Source organism: Mizuhopecten yessoensis, unplaced genomic scaffold (genome assembly GCF_002113885.1).
Source record: "Mizuhopecten yessoensis strain PY_sf001 unplaced genomic scaffold, ASM211388v2 scaffold8393, whole genome shotgun sequence".
Classification (NCBI taxonomy): Eukaryota; Metazoa; Mollusca; class Bivalvia; order Pectinida; family Pectinidae; genus Mizuhopecten; species Mizuhopecten yessoensis.
In genome coordinates, this window is record NW_018407525.1 from 67899 (window position 1) to 89871 (window position 21973).

Genomic DNA, 21973 nt, shown 5'->3' on the forward strand with positions numbered 1-21973 from the left:
ATATTGATCAAAAATAAAACACACTAAGACAATTTTAAAATGATAAAACATATACATGTAGTTACATTATAGACACATGTAGTAATGTGACTGGTGTCCTCTCATTTCATCTCCATAACAAATTTAACAAAATCCAGTTAAAGACGAGTAAGATATTGCAGATCCGCTTTACAACAGATGGTCATTGTAATTCCAAAATAAAACAACATCAAACTCCACGACAGTAGTCGTGTCCTGTAATCTTGAACCACACAAATGGTTGAGAAATAGAGCTCCGTTAATGTAGTATTAGTTTCAGGTGTTATTGCAAGACTATAATTTCAGGAGCAATGCAAAGATAGTACGTATACAGTTAAACCCCGTTTACTCAAACTTGTAGGGTCCAGATCAATAGTTTGAGGTATTTGACGAATCCAAGGTTCGAACCCCATCGTAATTGTTTAATCAGGTGGGACAACAGACGGTACGAGCAACTATCGCAGATGGTAAATGAAAGAAGAAAAACAGAAGTTTAATTAAGATAACAGCATTTAATAAGATTTAAAATGAAAGCATATAGCCACCGATATTAAGAAAGTAAAAATAAATAAAAAGCTGCATGTGTAACGTATCCTACTTGTCGTATTGACATAGTCCTACATACTGTAATCGGCTACGCTAATTTTACAAAACTTCGAAACGATAGGAACTGCTCGATCATTTTAAAAGGAAAAAAAAATCTTAATTCTTGCTATCATAATGTCGATTTATAACGAAATAAACAATCAAGACGTATTCAAGTTTAAATTTGTCGGATTCAATCCAGACGTATTCAAGTTAAAGCGGATTCTGCTATGTGATTTCCGCTTAATATTGACATGCCGAAATAAGGTTTTACACACCAAGTGAATTAACACTTCCGCCAAATCATCGATGTCAAAACTTTATCTGGAAAAATAAATATGCACACAAAATGGTAATGCAGCTACAACAGGGTAACAGTACAATTACTTAATGATACTACCGTTTTTCCTCTAATAACTGACGTCCAGCCGACACCTGTATAAGCGAAATGATCGTTGACCATAACCTGTGTCTCGAGACAGCTTTACATAGAATATGTACGAACTCGGTCGGGACCAAACGAACTGTTCGTCGAATGAGGGGTATTCGAGTAAACCGAGTTCGAGGAAGTGGGGTTTTACTGTAGTTGAAAAGCTGCAATAAACAATGCTTTCGATAAGATGACGCACATTGGATGCTTACAGAGGTAGCTTTTTTGCTGAATCTGTGTGTTTCAACAATAATGCAATTCATTGTTTAAAACAGGTTGCTTTTTAACAATGGTAACGTGTGAAAAAAAACCGGAAACACATTCTACCAACAGAATACACGCTTGTGTCATGTTGGTTTTAAGAATCTCTGCCACCACGGAATCAAACCATACATACAGTAAGCTGCCTTTACTTTCGATCGTGATATACATGTCTTGACTGGACCAGGGTATCACTACTGAGGCCAGGTAGTTCAGTCAGAGCGGTAATATTAGGATCATAGATCCGTGGTATTACCACTGAAGCCAGGTAGTTCAGCCAGATCGGTAATATAATGGTCATAGATCCACGGTATTACCACTGAAGCCAGGTAGTTCAGTCAGAGCGGTAATATAAGATCATAGATCCATGGTATTACCACTGAAGCCAGGAAGTTCAGTCAGAGTGGTAAAATAAGGATCATAGATCCATGGCATTACCATTGAAGCCAGGTAGTTCAGCCAGATCGGTAATATAATAGTCATAGATCCAAGGTATTACCACTGAAGCCAGGTAATTCAGTCAGAGCGGTAATATAATGATCATAGATCCAGGGTATTACCACTTAAGCCAGGTAGTTCAGCCAGGTCGGTAATATAATGGTCATAGATCCAAGGTATTACCACTGAAGCCAGGTATCTCAGTCAGAGCGGTAATATAAGATCATAGATCCATGGTATTACCACTGAAGCCAGATAGTTCAGTCAGAGTGGTAATATAAGGATCATAGATCCATGGTATTACCATTGAAGCCAGGTAGTTCCGCCAGATCGGTAATATAATGGTCATAGATCCAGGGTATTACCACTGAAGCCAGGTAGTTCAGCCAGATTGGTAATATAATGGTCATAGAGCCAAGTTATTACCACTGAAGCCAGGTAATTCAGTCAGAGCGGTAATATAATGATCATAGATCCAGGGTATTACCACTTAAGCCAGGTAGTTCAGCCAGATCGGTAACATAATGGTCATAGATCCAAGGTATTACCACTGAAGCCAGGTAGTTCAGCCAGAGCGGTAATATAATGATCATAGATCTAGGGTATTACCACTTAAGCCAGGTAGTTCAGTCAGAGCTGTAATATAATGATCTTATATCCAGGGTATTACCACTGAAGCCAGGTAGTTCAGTCAGAGCGGTAATATAAGGATCATAGATCCAGGGTATTACCACTGAAGCCAGGTAGTTCAGTCAGAGCGGTAATATAATGATCTTATATCCAGGGTATTACCACTGAAGCCAGGTAGGTCAGTCAGAGTGGTTATACAATGATCATAGATCTGGGGTATTGACCTGTTCTCCTCTAAATTTTGAAATTCATAAGGTAAAAGGACTTTACACACTTCCCCTTTTGTTTCTATTTAAATTAATCTAGATGCCCAACTATTTGACCCCTAGCATCCATCACCGATGGTTCATAGAAGGACGAAACAACGGTATGATGGAGATTAGTTCTTTTTTTGGCAGTTTCAAATATACATATTTACTGTTTTTGGGCGTGGTTCGATAATCTTTAACTTCATTCTCATCTATTTTTTTTGTTCAGTTAAACCATTGAAAATATTTCAATGTACTGTATATATCAGCTTTAAAAAACCATTTGATACACAGATATATGTAGGTAAAGCTCACAAAAACAAATATGTTAGGTTAGACAAATTACATACTGCCAACATTACAGCATACAATTAGTGAGGCTAAGTTGATATTTAATGGAAAATGCAAAATATGGTCCAATTCTGAATATGTTCTAAACAGAAATACACAATTAAATAAAAAAGCAAAAAATAAGCACAAAATGTAATTAGGATATAAAAAAGTGGTGTGTTTTTTTTACAAAAAAACAATTTAACCGAAAGCAGTCTCAACGATTAATCAATGCTATTTGATGCGATAAAATGTATTTGACGGAATGATGATATAAACGATGTATGTATACATATGTTACATAGCAAGATCTATCAGATAACAGCATACCTTGACTATTGGTGATATATTTGAAGTAAACATAATGAAATGTGATTAATATTCTTCAAGACAGCATTGAATCATATATCATAGAAATTTTAAAAACCCCAATAAAATGTAGCACAGCAAGTGAAACAACTGTACATTTACCTGTATATTTGTAGGTTTATGTTATGTACATATTTTCTTTCAATTATTCCCAGGTTCGATGTACATCAAAAGCACGATTATTCTTAGCAAATTATTGTTAAGACACTGGATAATTGTCAACGTATTACTTACCTTGCATAAAAATGCCCAAGCCTTGCTATACCCAGCGGCTTTATTATTGTGATGGAGAAATATTTCTCGAAAATAAGTATTAAAAACTGCAGTCGATAACCGGCTTATCGTATCAAAGCATCACATGAACTTAGTTCTCTTTAGGTTATATATGTCAGTAGACTTGTGTACTTCTCGTATAAATGGTTCAACCCCCTTGATATTAATATTCTGATAAACTATGAACCGATTCAAACCAAAACAAAGCGAAACAAAAAGGTACGTATGCCATTTTCTTTAAGTCTTACGGTAACATTTTGCTGATTATTGCAACTGTCCAGTTTACAAGGAGCATCGTCTTAAGTTTTAGTGTCAACGTTTGTAGTGTCGTATATATGTGGAATTTCCACCTCCCTGCGTCCAAGCTGTTCATAATTTCCCTCTGTGTTGGAGATCTGCGCAATTCTTTGTTCCTTGTGAGTTGCTATTTCATAGTCATAGTTACCATCTACAAAATGCAATACAAAATATTACCTTGATTAGATTGAATGTCTTAAATGATATTAGTGCGATAATATGCCATGAAGTTGAGATATCCTAACATCGTTTGAAGCTAGGTAAAGGTTGGGGCAAAGTATCGCAGTTTCATGTCGCGAAACTAATTTCTTTTTAAAACGCATTTATTGATCATTGTAGGATCCTGTGATGTAGTGTTTTGCTTCGAAGGGTTAATAATAGGTGTGGTTTTTTTTTGTGAAAACAGTGAAATCGGGAAAGACATCACTAATTTGCAAAACAAGAAAACGAACCAATATCTGTTTTTCGCATTTCTTAATGTAATTATACTGGATCACAGTTTTTACCTTGATCGTTATTTAACTCGTTTGCAGTTCTCGACAATGTTATATCTGTCATATGTGTAGAACTTGTGGTGTCACCTCGCTTCATCGTCCGACGTCTTGTCTGAACAATGATCACGACGACCAGAGCCAGTATAACTACTCCAGATCCGACGCCAATCCCAACTGCAGCATCCTCATTCATTATTGTAACAACTACAACATTTCCATTAGTTAGTTATCATTGTATATCTTAAGCAATCATTCTCAGTACATATCATTATGTTATATTATTGTGATGTCTGTTTGAAGTATTATATTTTACCGTGATTGTGTTAAAGCAAACGCTACGTACAACAATGTGTTTGAAACACTTACTTCTACTGTTTTTGAAGGGTACAGTAATGGCTATACATGTACATGCAAACTCATCGCAGAGAATGTAACCAAAGTTTTACTCTTGGTGTCACATTTGTCTCCTGTCCATCCCTCTGTACATCCTGTCGCACGATCCCCCGTTTCCATGTCACAACTCAAACCTTGGCAATTACCACAGGCCTTTAAACATTGGCTGCCGTGAAAACCGGCTACACATACTACAACGGGAAATGGAAGTGCAGTGAATTAATTAAACTTGAATTGCTTGTAACGGGGAGTTTTTTAAGAAGAAAACAAATCTAGATTTTTTATTATTAAAAGAAGACGTATTTTTAACTAACAATTCATGAAGCCATGGTAAACACTTTTAAAATCATTGCTTGCAAAGCTGTGTCATTCAAATAGATCATAAATACCATACAAAAACAGTTCAATACTTATATTTACGTTTTCTCTGCCTCTTATGTTCCTTTTTAACTTATAATTTATATTTAAAATTAAAAATGCCCGCCTTATTGACAGTCCACACAATTTCGTTCAATAGTTTGAACAGCGAATTGTTGCGTGCTGATTGGCAAACAAAGTACTAGTACTTTAAAATTTTAACAAACACTTCAATTTTATTCCACAATTCAGTATCAATACAATTGCATATGATATGTATATAGGGTGATTTAAGTTTATCAATAGAACTCTGAGCTGAAAGTTAGATTTTAAATTGTTTCGATTTTCCCCCGGAACAAATTTCGCGCATGGACAAATACAGTGAACACCGTAAATCCGACCTTGCCCTCCACGAGGGAGTTATTTTTGGAAGTTTATGTGAAGAATCCAGGCGTGAATTTATTTGTTGATTGTATGGGAACCTGACAACAGTAGGTAGATTCTATAACAGCCTCTTTATTTGACCTGTCGTCAGAATTAAACTGAGGAACCGTAGATGCGACACGCGTGAAACTGATAGCGTTTGAAGTGAGTGATCTTGCGACGGAGCACAGGTTCGTTACAAATGTCTGAAATGTTTATGTGTGCTGTGACTCATATCAGTAGGTCTGTAACATATGTGTCAGTAGGTCTATAGAATATGTGTATTTCAGACATTTGTAACGAACCCCTGTTGACCAGTGCAGTGTAACACACGAGCTTTCTGATAAATTGCAAGAGCGTTAAAATTGTTTCCGTTGCCGGCATTGGTGATTTCAACCGATGTGCATTTTGTACGATATCGCAGACCTTGGTCTTGTTTTCGTTGTAATAAAAGTGGTTTTTATTTTATTTTTTATTTTGCACATAAATTTACAATGACATTGTCAAATTTCACAATGCCCGGCGATATTTCAGCAGCCGTCATGTTTATTTACATTGGATATTGTAGTTCCGGTCAGTGTTGTATTAATACGCTAAGAATTGTGTCTCGTGATGCATGGTAATTAAAGTCCCATCAACGACACAGCTTTCAAAGAGGCTATATAGTGACAATGCCATGCAAATGTAAATATTAACTATTGAACACCAGCAAACAGCAGATGTTGTGTCATTATACTAATAAAATATAATACCTGTAACTGGGCTTAGGGCTAAGATTCTGTAATATTCCACCCTCGGCTCACACCGCAGTTTGGATTATGTAACAGAATCTTAGCCCGCGACTGAGAATTCCCGATCTTGCTCAGTTACAGGTATTTTTTTTAATTTTTTTTTGCACTGTTTAGTTTGAAAAGAAACTATTCAATATTACTTAATGCCGTCTGGGCCTCAAATAGAAAGGGCCACTACTAAAGCTACATTGGAATGCTTTTGCGTAAAACTATAGTCCGTAGATTATATTTCATTTAGAACATCAGGCATCAAAACAACACATATAACGACAAAACAGAATATTTGTAATGCAGATTGTCAATTTCAAGCCGTTACCGCGCGGAAGAATACATCGCAGTGTAAAACTGCCGCGAAATGCTATGTAAAGGTTCGAGACATATCGGACGCGATAGAACAATCTAGCATAGCGTATGACGTGGGATATCTCTGTCTGAGGTGCGAGATATATACGGCTGTACTGAACACGTGTATGTCCGATGCTTGTATCATGACTTTTCACCAACAGTTTGTAAAATTATTTTCTGATTATTTACTTTAGTTAGTTATACTTTTATATATATATATATATATATTTTAGAATGGATACAAATGAAATCAATCGATATGAAATACTTGTGTACGACTCTTACACACGGAAACACTATGCTGGGTCCGCCTAATATATCTAAGCGTTGTTTATCGATTTATTGTTTTCAAATATTACGTCGAAAATCGTCTTTTGTAATTTAATAAACACAAATAATAGCAAAATTAAAACAAAAGGTATTTTCAGTGTTGCATAAAGATACACACAGAGTCTTATTGTTTATTCCAATGAAACAAAATCTATACTGATTATCATTATTTATTTTTATGGAGGAGAAAAGAGGACAAACGTGATTAAATACAATGAAGTTTGACCGACTGATCAACATTATATACACATTAGATGAACATTGACATTACATTTATATCGTGCCTCTGCATTCTCCGCTACCCCTATAACATAAAGTATCTTGACAGTTGTCAGGAAAAGACTCGTTACACTCAGAGCCATAGAATCCGCCTTCACATTCTAAAATATTGAAACACGTGTTGTAGAAGGGTTCATGTAACTCAGCCATGTATGACATTTCAATGACAAGTACGGCATTACCAATGAAGCGTTTGTACATAAATAATTGTAAAGAATTGTTAACCAATAAATACGGATGATTCATTGACTACTGTACTGCATTTAAAATCTCGCCAATTAAGGTATACGTTTATTTCACATATCTATCGAACACAGATTGGGAAAATGTATTTCATATGTAATCAATTCCGATAAAAGGGAACATTAGCTTATCTGTGCACTGACCGTTGTCCTTCATACAAACATAGTTTTTGCAGTTAATAAGGCAAGGCTGAGTACGGTAAATACCATAGAACACATTATCACATTCTGAAAATTTCGGTAAATAGGTAACACGAAGTATCAATAAAAATCACAAGTAAATTATCACATGCCTCTGACAAATTATTACATATGTATGAGATATCGATTGAAGGGCGTGATTCGTGTATGTACAGATAATCACAATCCGGAAATTGCGGTTAATAGGTTTCACGATTTATCAATAGATAAAATCTTCATATAAACATTTATTGTTCATCGTTTATTTGTCTTTTACCTTACAAAACAACGTTTTAAATTTCATTAGAAAGATGATCTTACCTGGAGAAAATGTTTTCCTACCTTGGCACTGGCCGTTGTCTATATCAAAAACGTTGTTTTTGCAGTTAACAGGGCAAGACTGATTACAGAAACTTCCATGGAATCCAATATCACATTCTGCAATGTTGGTGTTAGGACCACGAAAATATTGTATGTACTCCAAACCGATTGGAAAGCTTTGTCGTCGCCATAGCCTTCGCTATCATTGCTATGCTGATGACACACAAATGTACATGGTCATAAAACCACAGGACAGTTGGAATACAGTCTCAGAAAGTCTGGAAGCTTGTCTGACAGATATCAGTATCTGGATGAACGCCAACATGCTTAAACTTAATCAGGAAAAGACGGAACTAATCGTCTTTTCCCCAAAGTGTCAGCAAACAATGGCTCTCCAGCTCAAGGTTGGTGCCAAAACTATTGAGACTGTTCCAGCTGTTAAAAACCTAGGGGTATACTTTGACAGTTCTCTGAACATGGAGAAACAAGTGAACACTATTGCCTAAACCTGTTACTACCAGATCAGGAACATCGGCTATATTCGGCAGTTTCTAACTGCAGATGCATGCAAGATTTTGGTGCATTCACTTGTTACCTCTCGGTTGGATTATGGTAACGCCCTGCTCTGTGGTATATCTGACAAACTAACTAGTCGTCTGCAGAGGGTTCAGAACACTGCAGCACGGCTAGTTACTCGTACTCGAAAGAGAGAGCACATCACACCTGCGCTTTATTCGTTGCACTGGTTACCTGTACGATACAGGTCGCAGTACAAAATTCTGGTATACACATACAAGGCACTGAATGGAACAGCTCCTCAGTACCTACAGGAACTTGTTACCCTGTATCAGCCGTCAAGATCACTGCGGTCGGAGTCAGAATCTTTGTTGTGTGTCCCAAAATCTCGTACTGTGACCTACGGAAACAGATGCTTTGGGAGGGTTTCGGCTACGTTGTGGAATAGCTTACCATCTGCTATTAGGAAGTCGAATACCCTGGCCAAGTTCAAGAGGGACATAAAAACTCACCTCTTCACGTCTGCATTTTAGAATCTTTGCAAAGACGTCATGTAAATACCACCCTTTTATTTGTTCAATTATGTGCACATTGCTTGTTAAATGTATGAAAGTGATTGCAAGCCTTTGTTGTTTGTTTTCACAATTATAACCATTACTTTTATCCATATGTTGTAAAGCGCCTTAGAGTAATTTTACAAATTATATAGGGCGCTATATAAATGCTGTATATTATTATTATTATCTAATGTACCAATACAAATGACCAGTAAATTGTCACATGGCTCTCACAAACTATTACATATGTATAATAAATTGATCGGACGGCGTGGCTCGTGTTTGTACACCAAGTTTTTAGGTGTAGATATTGTTTTCCTTCTAATATTTGATGTATATATCTCTCGTTTATGTAGGAATGCATCCAAGCAATTAACAGTTTTCAAGAGATTAGGTAGTCATCTTACAAAGAAAGGAAAGATTACTATTTTTAAGTCCTTTTAAACCGATATAACTTTAACTACTGTCCTTTGGCTTGGCACTTTTGTAACCTGACAAACGCGAGAAAGATGGAGAAGATCCAATAGAGGGCTCTACGTTTTATTGAAAATGACTACACGTCATCAGTTTTAGAAATATTGAAAAAAAACAAGCTTGATTTTTTACATGTGGCTCGTTTAAAAAATATGGCCATAGAAACTTTCAAGATTATAATAGCACTTCACCATCATTTTTACATGATCTTATTGAACGAAGAAATGTTTTATATAATTTTAGAAGAGAGGACACTCTGAGGATGCCAATGGTGAATACCACAATGTATGTATGGCGAGAGATCGTTTAGATTTGAGGCGGCCCGGGTGTGGAACAGTCTGCCAATGGAGTACAGAAAGATAGAGGACTACCAAAATATTTGTAGACTGCTGCGCACCTGGGATGGCCATCTAGGCTCTTGTGCAATTTGCACCAACACATAGTAATATTCACCTCAGGAACTTATCGTTTGTGATATTATTTCTAATTTATATGTGATATGCTTTGTAATGTATAAATTTGTGTCTCTCTTCCATTTTAGTATTCTGTGATATTTGTTGTTAAATTACTTAATATGTGTATACCTATGTTTGTCGCAAGAATAGCACTACAGTGCTAATGTTATTTGTTTGTAATATGCGACGGTAAATAAAATTTCTTGAATCTTGAATCTTGAATCTTGTGTGCCTGCGTCTATTATTACATTGTGTATGTTATTTAGATACTAAAATATCATCATTAACAACAGTGTGAATATGTGAATTATTTTTCATAATATTCTATAGATTATCTTAAATCTGCCTTTTACTTTACTCTTCAACGATAAATAAGCAATGTCTCCGTTCCCGCACAAAAGTAGTTTCCTTACCTTTGCAATGACCATTGTCCTGATTACATATGTTGTTTTGGTAGTCAATAGGGCACGACCGATTACAGAAACTACTATATAATCCTTCATCACATTCTTAAAATATCGAAAAGATGTGACAAATAAGAATTATCTAAAGAGCTCCATATCTATATATATATTACTTATTATGCAAATCATTCAATCGTTTTATGAATTCATCAATAGACAAGCGTTACCGAATTGACGAATCAAACGGTCGTTTGATATCATAAGTAAAACAACGGTGGTCGTTTTTTATGTTAACTTAAGGATATTACTTTTTATCGTTATTTTGAAAATCACGAATTGAAATTTGCTTGTGAATACTACTTACGATCACAATGTCCTGATGTTTTGTCGCATGTGTTAGTTCTACAGCCATTAGGACATGGTGTACAGGCTGGTCCGTAGAATCCATCATTACATTCTGAAAATATGATCAGTTTTTATATGTCACAGTAGTATTGGGGACAAAATTGAATAACTCCATGTGAAATATATCAACAATGCTTACACATGCCCAGTTAAAACAAACTGTGTGTTCACATATATGTCAATATCATTTACATCGCAAGAATATCAACAGATATTATTAATTTATTCCTTTAATTATATACCTCTGTGATTGTTATGCATCATATAAAATTAGCTGCATTATTTATGACGAACACTAAATATACACTGAATACTGTTTTCTACTATTTACTGTTGAACGCTTAAAATTATATCTAACAGAGCTGAAACAGACACAATGACGAAACATTGGAACGGCTATAGAAAATTCCTTTCAGGCATTTGATGAATAATATCTGTCAACTCAAATAGGGACATCCTTTGTTACATTCAGTGCTTAGATGTTAATCTGTCTAGCACTTTTTTTGGTGCCAAATTTCAAACTGCAATGCATCAATACTTTGGGTTATTTCATACGATTATATACATATATAATACTGTATAGTATGTTCTTGACTCTCATTTGTACTGATTATGTTTTAAGGGGAAACGTTCAAACATAGCTGTGGTGGTGCAGCGGTTATTTAGATTGAGGATCGAGACAAAATACAGGTAAACAACATATCGTGAATAAACAACAAAATATCGGACTAATCAGGAGATTAAAACTCAATAATGTGATACTAACTGACATCGGATTGTCATTCCTGACCTTACGATGTAAGTACATACTAACCTCAGCTTGCGCATTGGTTGTGATTATGTTACAGAGTCTTAGTATTCGATTGAGATAACCCGAATACTCTTAGTTACATATATATTGTTAGTGTCTATTTCAGATGTGTATTGCTAGTAAAAAGTACAGCAGTGTAATTGTAATTGGGGAACATCTGTCTTACCTGTGCACTGACCATTGTCCTTGTTACAAACATTGTTTTTGCAGTAACTAGGGCAAGGCTGATCACACAAACTACTGTAGAATCCAATAACACATTCTGTTTTGAAAAGAAACAAAACAGTATTACATACTTTTATCTGGCGACTTTCGTTAAGCAACGAAAATAACACTATTCATTATTTCCAAAACAGACTAACAAATGGTCGTTGGCGATGTCGTCTTGTAGTACAGTAATGTGACTGCACAACATTTTAAATGCAAAATACACTAATCAGCAATTACATATACACAATGAACATTATTTCAAATCTTCCATTGATCAAAACCAATTGTACTAAATGGCACATTTTTGTGGACATAAGCACAGAACGGGGTGATCGAATTCTAAATTATACGACTGTGAGCATCATGTGTGGACGATGTACGCACGGCGTGCTCATGCTGGTTTTGGGTGTAATGTGCCGTCACACAATTGCAAGGTTGGAGTTATGTTACAGAATCTTGACCCTTGATTGAGATTTCCCGATTTACTCAGTTACATTTTATGGATTGCAAAAGTGTTTTTTTTTTTTTTTTTTTTTTTTTTTTTTACAGTTAACAGGGCAAGACTAATTACAAAAACTGCGATAAAATCCAATATCACCTTCTGAAAAGAAACAAAACAAAACAGTATGAAACAGTTTATTCTCGCAACTTTAATTTAGCCGATGTTTGTCACGCAAACTATATTATCTTATTTATTTTTTAGAATAAAAGGTAATGTTTGATCATCAGAATGAACTATTTCTCCTATGGATCAGTCAACTGTAGACATGTAGCATTTCAACTCTGTTACTGTTATAATCGGATGAGATTTTGATATATAATAATCACTTCAGCAGTATATTATTGATAAACTCTTTGAAAGTGAAACAAATATGTTATCAGTACATGTAGTGTAAAACTGTCAATCCATCATCACAAAAGTATACGCTGATGAATAGGCATGTATCGGTAGTCACTTTATTGTAACGTTTCAACTCCCGACCGAATAAATTAAATAACATGTTGATCTTGTAAGCATCCAAGAAGCTTTCTGAAAGAAGACGATGAATACTACTTACGAACACAAAGTCCGGACGTTTTGTTACATGTGTTAGCGCTACAGCTACTAGGACATGGTGTACAGGCTGTTCCGTAGTGTCCATCAGTACAGTCTGAAATAGGTTAATGTTTGAACTGAACGTGTAAATATTGAAAGATATACACTTAAAAATGTTGAATACCTTTAAACACATCTGCAGGAATCATTACGTTGTAGTTGGATAAGCTATTGTCTAGATTATATAACTATGACAAATGAGCTTTGAATGAATTTAAATGTTCAAAGTGCATTCCGATGTTCTGTCAAATCATGTTATACTTCGATATGCAAACAAATGTAGCAAGATTTATCCAACAACTTTTCTTTATGGGTTTTATTCGATGGAATGCTTTATTGTTCATGGAATTTGTCACAAATTGTGATTGTAAAAAATAAACTAGAACTACATACACGTATGCCGACTTCTATGTCTGCACACTTATACCTTGCAACTGTTTGCAGATCAATAACACATCCGTGTATTTTATTGTGGTACGTTGTAAGTCTTTAGAGTAGACCCGAACCCAAATAGATGTATTTGTTGAACTATTTTTGTATGTATATTTGTGTTTGAATGCTACGTAGTACCTGTACACTGGCCATCAGGACAGATTGTGTCCTTACAGTTTACTGGACATCTGCACCATGTGCCTGAAAATCCCGCTGTGCAGCCGTCTGTTAGGTAAAAGTGATAATGATTTTACAAATTGTGAATGTACCAGGTGCACAACCAAAATGGAATAGTATTACTATTCCATACAGATTGTTTATTGCTAGTATTTATTAAGGTGAGTTTCCTTCAATACCACTCGAGAACAACAAAAAGCTAAATATACCGCAAACATAGCAAATTCCTCCCCCGGGCGATTGCATCTAACAATGTTACATTACTCTCGTCACTTTCACAGGCAGCTGTCTAAAGAAAGTGGATAGGCAACGTTTAGCGAACAAATTAACAAATGCATGCTGATTTGTTTTCGGCGTTGGGTTGACTTTTATAACGTCATTCATATTGGAATTTTTACACGTGCATATTGACCAAGTAAAATACCATATAACCTGTTCAAGTGGCATATAAATGAAGCCATCTAGATACGCCGCTGTGGGCAAATTCTAAATAGAGACGAGGGGGCTCAAAGACTCTCGCACATATATGACCAATTATTAAACAAAGCGTAGCTGAATCGAGTCATTTCGATACATATATAACAACTATTATACATGCGCTTACAGCGTAGCTGAAATAGACATCGATTTTGTGGACAACTCGTACACATTGGACACCTTTGTGTGCATACGCTTCACAGGTCATTTGTCTGATGAAGGTGACAGTGTACATATCGTCCTAGTCATCAAAACGTCACATAGAAAATCGTGTTGATTGTGTAATAAAAAACCTTCTCATAAATAATACCCCGAAAGCATACATACGTTGGCCCAACGTTGACTATTGGTCGTTAGGTTGACCTTATGCCGGCGTTGGATTAATGCTGTTGGCCCAATGCTGGTTGAACATTGTAAAACCAACCATTAATTTTCATATGGTGGGCCAACGTTGGCTGGATAAAGTAAATCTAACAAGTAATGTCCATGTGTTGGTCCAACGCTTGCCCACTGCCATTGTCTATGTGAAATAATAATTGCATAAAAAAATAATTACACTCGTCCAGAAAGCACTAATCAACTGATATTAATTACACAATATTTGGAAATAACCTAATTGAAATTATTTCTTTTCTTTATTTTTTGAAAAATAACAAATTAAAGACGTAGCGATCGAACAAGTTATTGACATGCGACGTATATGAGGATTATAATATGGATTTCTTATTTCCAAATAACATGTATATCTACAACAGCACTCAATGTTTTGGTATATTTTACCAAACTTATCTGATTACTCCTGGGCTCGTACATGCATACCACCAAAACCAGAACCCCAGTGTGAGTCATTTTATATCATCACCTCAGGACATGTCCAAATATATAACCTGGTTATAAATGTGGACAAAATGTGGAGCCCGAGTAAACTAAGGATGATATGTTGAATAATAATATAAATGCAATTTTTTATGATTTGCAATTATTTCGTCCAAAACCCATACCCGCACATGACTTTTTAACTGAAAGCTGACTTATTGCGTTGAAACTAAAATATAATTTGTATAATAGTTGGTTATCCTAACTACATTAAGTATCTACACATAATGTGAATCTTATTAACACGTTGGCATATGTTGTTTTTCTCATTACTTAGCAAGAGGATCAGGGCCTTTAGCTCATCTTTTTTTTTCAATTCAAAAAATGTTTAATACTGTACACTTTAAGCAAAATAAAATACAAGGAATCACCAGGGGTGGGTAAGACACCGCAGAACTGTAAGTATTTTTGGCTTCATACCTAGTATTTATTATCACCATAGGATGGATATTTCAAATGTTCCCATACTGTTACCAATTTACATGATCAGATTACGGTGCCTTTCCGAGCAGCATGCTTGCATTCTTCTTTTGTAAGTCTATGCTTACAGTCTCAGGAATATGTCGCCATCGGGACCCCCAAGCTACATCTGGGGACATATGTGTCTCCGATTCTTCATACCTATCACGCGGCTGTAAGTTGGGGATCTTAACAGTTTCAATGTCATGACTAGGGATAAAACACCAACGGGCAAAACACATAGACCAATCCTAATAGCATAGGTGTAGTGGTCTCTTCACGCCAAACAATGACGTTAACCTTTGCCATTGAATCACATAAATATATACCAGGTTTCATCTGAATCAGGTCATTTTTGACAGTTATTTTGCAGATGCCGTCAACAGATCAGACCGCAAAATGCTAAATAGTTATGGGAGGGAAAACAACTATAGTCTCCTTATACTCCACCTCCGGAGTCTCTGAATGATATGGCCTTTGTTCTGATAAAGCTAACTGACGATACAAATAAGGAGTTATTAGTACATCTATTGCTGATGCTTGTCTATCTCAAAACCAATAATAATAAAAGTATTAATCATGAAAATAGATCTATCATAGCAAAAAAAAAAAAAAAACACATTCTCTATCAGAGAGCTTGTAAGCGTTATGTCTTACCTGCACAAGCTCCATTAAGACTGTCGCATTTATTTCCCAAACAATTAACCGGACATGGGATGCAATTTCCACCGCTTTTATAAAATCCAGCAGTGCAATCTCCTGAAATTTGAGTTTGATAGACGATAACTACGTCCTAATGTTGTTCTTTATAGTTTTAGTTAAAGCCATTTTGTGTGTACACTTTAGCATAAAATGTATAAATTTACATTCGTGTTGATCATTGTGGTATCAAACTCTGAAAATGCAGTACATATCAGGTCAAGATGTATTTCGATTTGCTGTTAATCGCATTGCACTGTCTTATCAGTGATATAAACGATCCTTTCTGATTTGATTTTGTTTTAATGTTTTCTTTTTCAATTACCTTATATTGATCGTACAATCCTACCAAATGGCACATTTGTGCAAACATGTATAAACCACGGAGACAACAACTGCCTCAACATAGAGCTTTACATACGATCTTCGCACCATGTAAACAGTACGTCTGGTGCGTTTTGTGACTCAAAAACATGTAATGTCAATGAACTAGCTTATTCAAAAATATTTCATATATTCGCTTATAGTGATTAACACCAAACAATCATTTTTGACACTTTAAACACTATAAACATCTTAACTTGCTGACATTATTAGAACATAGAACAGTTTCATTAATCTGAGTAACTTATCAACTAATTAAGTTATCAACTAAATATAATACTCACGGGAGCGGAAATGAATAGGGTTAGAGTCAGATACTTTCCGATTTTGTGGTCTATATCTTAATATATGCTATTACATTTTTCGAGGCATTGGTTCTACAGTCATTTACATTAAATGGAACTTTGGAACACTAATCCTAATATTCCCTGCATGAACGTTCAAGATGTTCTAGCTATGCTACATCTCTAACCAACAGGTCAAAGGACTAAGGTTCATACGCAGGTAAAAATTGTGCATTGTCTAGTGTTTGTTTTGTATGCAGTATATGTCGTGATGGGAAACCGCGTAAGTTTATACGTAGGGTGATATGGTAAAAAACAAACGTCAAATACAGCAGAAACTGTTCAACTGCAGGTCGGGCGTTGTTATGCAAAAGGTTAATTCCGGCAAGAAAATCTTGAAACCATCATAAAGATGAGGGCAACACAAGACACATAACACTTATTTACTTATAACACCCCCGCCCCCGCCCNCACGATCGCGATGGTCAAACTATTTTTTCTTATTTTAAAACAACACATTGTTTATCTTTATGAATGTGAAATCTATTCTACCATATATGCTCCAAAATTATCTACAAGCATATATATGTACAATAGGAGTGAAAGAGCGTGCCTTAAGTTTAGTATAAGGAATGATAGAGAGTGGAGAGGTCTAAGAGAAGAAGCATTGTTTGTCCTGTCCGAAGTGTGATATGCTAGTATCCCGACTTTTTGAAACGTTGGAAAATGTATAGGTAGGATTTCTTTGGTTATCAATCAAGCCTTTTCTAAAGCAGAAAACGTATAGCATTTGCAGAAAATATTTCAGTTATAAATGTATTGTCTGCCGACAAAAATACATGTACATGCCTTTCATAAAGATTGTGGTTTGAACATTGTGGTCCAGCAACACAAATAATGCCTTATCAATGCATCAATATACATTTTTCAAGCGTGGTTTTTCAATTATTAGTATAATACAATTGTTCTGCTGTGTTTAATGATATCGTATATTTTCTTCAATTTTCTAAAAAATATATATTGTCCTGTTCTGTATCTAAATGTTCCTTGATATATAAATTGCAGTAAAGTTGATGTCATAATTTTGTCCCTGACTGATATATTAATTTTGTCAAACCCGCATTTACAGACATTGCCAGAGATATACTGGTTAGCATAATTTTGACATTTGACAATATAATACAAAAACGCATTTAATATGTATTACGAGTACACATAGCTTTGTTCATCCAAATCACATGAATGTGGTCATATTAAGCAAACACTTAACAAAATACCACTCACAAAGACGGATGCCATATCATAAAAAGACCAGAGTCAATGGGCGAATGAAAACCAACATTAATATAAGAATTAGCTATATATACGAATGTTCTCATTTCTTAGGTATGAAATACCCGACAACAAATTTGCTCTACTATTCTCATTATTGTTCATGTGTAGGAAATATTAGAGATCAAAGATACGTACCACATGTACCAGATGTTGCATCACATATGTTATTGACGCAGTTCATGCAGTCGTTATTGCAATTGCAATTTCCGTATTTTCCAACTGGACACCCTGGTAAAAGAAATGCAATGTCTACCAACGAAATTTGAGCATAATATCCAGGTGATACGATGTGTTGATACTGAGCAGGGGCAATTTTTGTATTACTTTAGATGTATTATGTATAAGGGATATAAGTATAAAAGCAAACGGAATTCGTACTAATTGAATGTTAACATTCTTCCTCACAACAACATACATGACCCAACCTTAATAACAAAATGGGAGTAGAGTTGAGTGGGTTGTACCATTTCATATGTAATGTAATACGTAATAAAATTGTTTCAAGTGCAATAAACCAGCAATGCCATTGTTAAGCGATGTTGGCTTTAGTTTATAATGGTTTTGTTTTATTTATTTATCTGAAACATAGTTTGACTACATTGATAAATGCGCATATGTTCTCGCACATGAATAACACTACTACTACTACTACTACTACTACTACTACTGATACATTACAAATTCAAAAAATGTGCAGCTCCTGATTTATCACAAAGTACAGGTAAGGATAAAAAAATGAGATAAATAGGGTATGGAAACTACCAATACATATTCACATATTGTTAAACAAGCAAGTTCGTCGTTATGAATTGTATGTAATTTTAAATCAGAAACATGCACAAATGTCTTTGTTCTAAACAATTTTCTTAATTTTTTTTAATGAAGTGGTGAAATGTCTTGAAGAAAAAACTGTTTGAAGGTCATAATATGGTTTATATTCGTAGAAGTAAAAGTTGACAAAACACCTGGCTCTATGGTAACCAGGTAATTACCAGTGCCAGTATTTGAACAGAAAACGTCTTTAATTGAAATAAATCACCAACGTAAAAACGAATTATAACATACTTTGACGTCACTTGCTCATCTTTCGTTTTTTTCTAAAAACGATGATCTTATTTTTATTTTCATTTTTTATTACCATGTGTTATAGTATACTTGCAGTATATTTCATCCTGACTGTTGAGGGCATCATTTTCATTTAAGTGATTTCATCAGCATAGCCTATTTATTGTCAAACCTTTGAGGGTTGTGGTAGGGGCGGTTTTATTAATTAACTCGTCACGTTACGGTCTATCTACATTGTATAATTATGTATCCCTGCTTAGAGCAGTGAGAACGACTTTTAATCTCATGTCTTTTCCAAGACAGTTTTCAATATTTGAACGCGATGGGCTGATATGCTCTGTAATCATATAGCATACAGTGTTTCTATGAAATAACTTGATAAAATCTATATTCGGTCATTAAACTGCGTACTTTGTTGACATTAACAAAAAGGTGTTTCGTATCTTTCCTCAATAACTTAGTTCCATAGCAACATCAACATATTGAATACGAATTCAGTAAAACATTTAGTTGAAAATGTTGTAATACATAATCAGTCGAAATTGTGAACAAACACAATAGTTCAGTTCTGTGATAGATTTAAGTTAACTCACCATAAACTTGTACCTCACACAGTTCCAGTATAGCATCATCCGAGTACCACGTTTTTGCTTTTACTCGACGGTCATTGTAGATGGCCAGATACCGGGCAACACCTGCACATGTAATGTACTGTGTTGCGGACATGGACGCCTTCTCAGCAGTGATGTCCTTATGACATCTGCTTCCTGTTGTCCAGTCACGTGTATTAGACAGCAATACCTCGTATCCGGCGAGTCTGTGTAGTGAATCCTCATCTACAATAAATAAAACACAGTTGTTACATCATCCATTGTTCTCATTGTACAGTATATATGATAATGTATACTTACATCTAATGTCTACCTGAAGGTGTCCATTGTTAGGCAGCAACTGTCCGTTAATTTCAATTAAGTGTTCATTGAATTGGTAAGTTATGGACGGCTACAAGTAACAAGAAACAAAATAAGATTTTGATCGGGGAAAGATTTATTTATTTCACCAGAACCCTTGATTGCAACCATCCAAATGTTCAAAGAAATTAGCACACGTATACGTGTCAAGAAAGACATAATTAACTGAATATCACAACTGTCAAGCATAATTTTACAGTGTTATGTAATCAAATAGCCAGTGCACACAATTCATATCAAAATTTGATGTTAACTGTTACTCCAGCTGTAGAATTATTAATTTCTTTGTGATGATCTTTGCTGACATTATTGTTGTCATCGACACATTCCTTTGCTGTTTCTGACGTTTTCCATGTAAAATATCACTGACGTCACAAAGCTGTTTATCTGTTGTCCGTTTGTATGTACGGACATCATTAGAGCGATGACCTGTTTTCTCTGTTATGAGTTGTTCATTAAAGTTCCGGCATTGTAAAGTCTGGTAGCAGCTGTTGCCCTCAATCATCATTTATCGCCCAAAAATGTCCAAAAACCATTGGTTTAGAGCTGTCACGTGGTGACCCTCTAATTTTCTATAGAGGGTCAGTAGGATTCCATTATAGGGCAATATGGCCGCCCATTGCTCACCGCTTCAAAACTTATTTCTAAAAATGATACAATGCCCACCGGAATTCCTATTCGCTACATTGTATCGTAAAAGAAAATGTTAACGATATGTGTGATATCTTGTTCCAAGGACAAAAAAATGTTACACGTTATGTTTTTGTTATATAATTTATTTTATTTTCATTTATCAAAGTTGATTAAATTTGTTAAATATTCATATTGTTTTGTTATGCATTACATCATTTTTATTTTAAGCAAAAAAGGGTCCTCGATGCGAAAATTCGTTATATAGTCAGTTACTGACCCTCTACAGAACAATAGAGGGTCAGTAAGATGTATAGGAGACTCGGGCTCCGCCCTCGCTCCCTTTAAATCTTACTGACCCTCTATGGTTCTGAAGTGGGTCAGTAACTGACTATATAACTAATATTGTTGGCAGCAATTTCAAATATATGTACAAAGTTGTGTAGTTAATTAGTATTGCATTGTAATAACATACATGTAATTATACGCGATGTGAAATTGCCGATTTCGTGATTATACTCACATTCATGCATGTATAATCCATCCCATAACTATAACATTGCACATTTTTTTTTAATTTATGATATTTACCTCAGACTGATGTACTTTTCGTATATCTTAACCGGATATCATTTTCGTATGCCCTTGTCACGTTAGGCTGCAATTTGCTGTGCTGTAATCCAACGTTGTTTGTTTTAGAAATATCTTCACGATATTTGAGGTATCTCCTTTTTTCAACCTCTGTTTTCACTGTAATATGCTAGTTAATCCCAACACGGAGATTTCCGTGCTCCTGTCCAGCACGTAGCGCAAAGTGTAATCCTAGTTGGAAAATGAGAGTCTCGAGAAGTTTTGGGTAGTGTTCAAACCTAACATTCCTTTATCCCAGGTCTGTATTCTTTTCCTGTTGTTGTTCTGACCTCAATTATAAAAAAGCGTAGGTGATCATATAACTGTTAGTTTGTCTTTGTGAGTAATTCTGAAACCTCAATTCCTTCTCGTCCTTTTTTTTCATGCCTAGAATAATGCAACCGCCCATCGACTTTTGCTTTCTGTTTTCATAGCATATCCTATTTTGACAAAAATCTTCCACATCATTCTCATCCATTGGAGCTCGGAAACGTGTACCTGTGGTTTTTGCATCCTGTGTAACTTTGATCATTGTATCTTCATCAGAAATGTCAGAAAAAAATGTCACACTTAAGGTAAAATTTGGGGTGTT

The 21973-nt window shown here is 35.2% G+C and overlaps 1 protein-coding gene across 3 annotated transcripts in view; it reads right to left on the minus strand.

Annotated features, from left to right (window-relative positions):
* Window positions 1-2354: 2354 nt before the first annotated feature.
* LOC110455889 (protein draper-like) overlaps window positions 2355-21973 on the minus strand; it is a 36922-nt gene continuing 17303 nt past the window's right edge. The window contains exons 3-13 of one of the 3 annotated variants that reach the window (XM_021506312.1): window positions 19744-19986; window positions 18221-18313; window positions 16041-16142; window positions 13533-13619; window positions 12925-13017; window positions 12465-12467; window positions 11823-11918; window positions 10805-10897; window positions 4740-4957; window positions 4386-4577; window positions 2355-4030 (exon numbers count right to left, since the gene is read on the minus strand). In XM_021506312.1, the coding sequence (XP_021361987.1) occupies window positions 4770-4957; window positions 10805-10897; window positions 11823-11918; window positions 12465-12467; window positions 12925-13017; window positions 13533-13619; window positions 16041-16142; window positions 18221-18313; window positions 19744-19986 (998 nt within the window). In that variant the 3' untranslated portion in view covers window positions 2355-4030; window positions 4386-4577; window positions 4740-4769. The remainder of the gene's footprint in view (window positions 4031-4385; window positions 4578-4739; window positions 4958-10804; window positions 10898-11822; window positions 11919-12464; window positions 12468-12924; window positions 13018-13532; window positions 13620-16040; window positions 16143-18220; window positions 18314-19743; window positions 19987-21973) is intronic. The other 2 variants (XM_021506313.1, XM_021506314.1) reach the window with 2 other exon arrangements.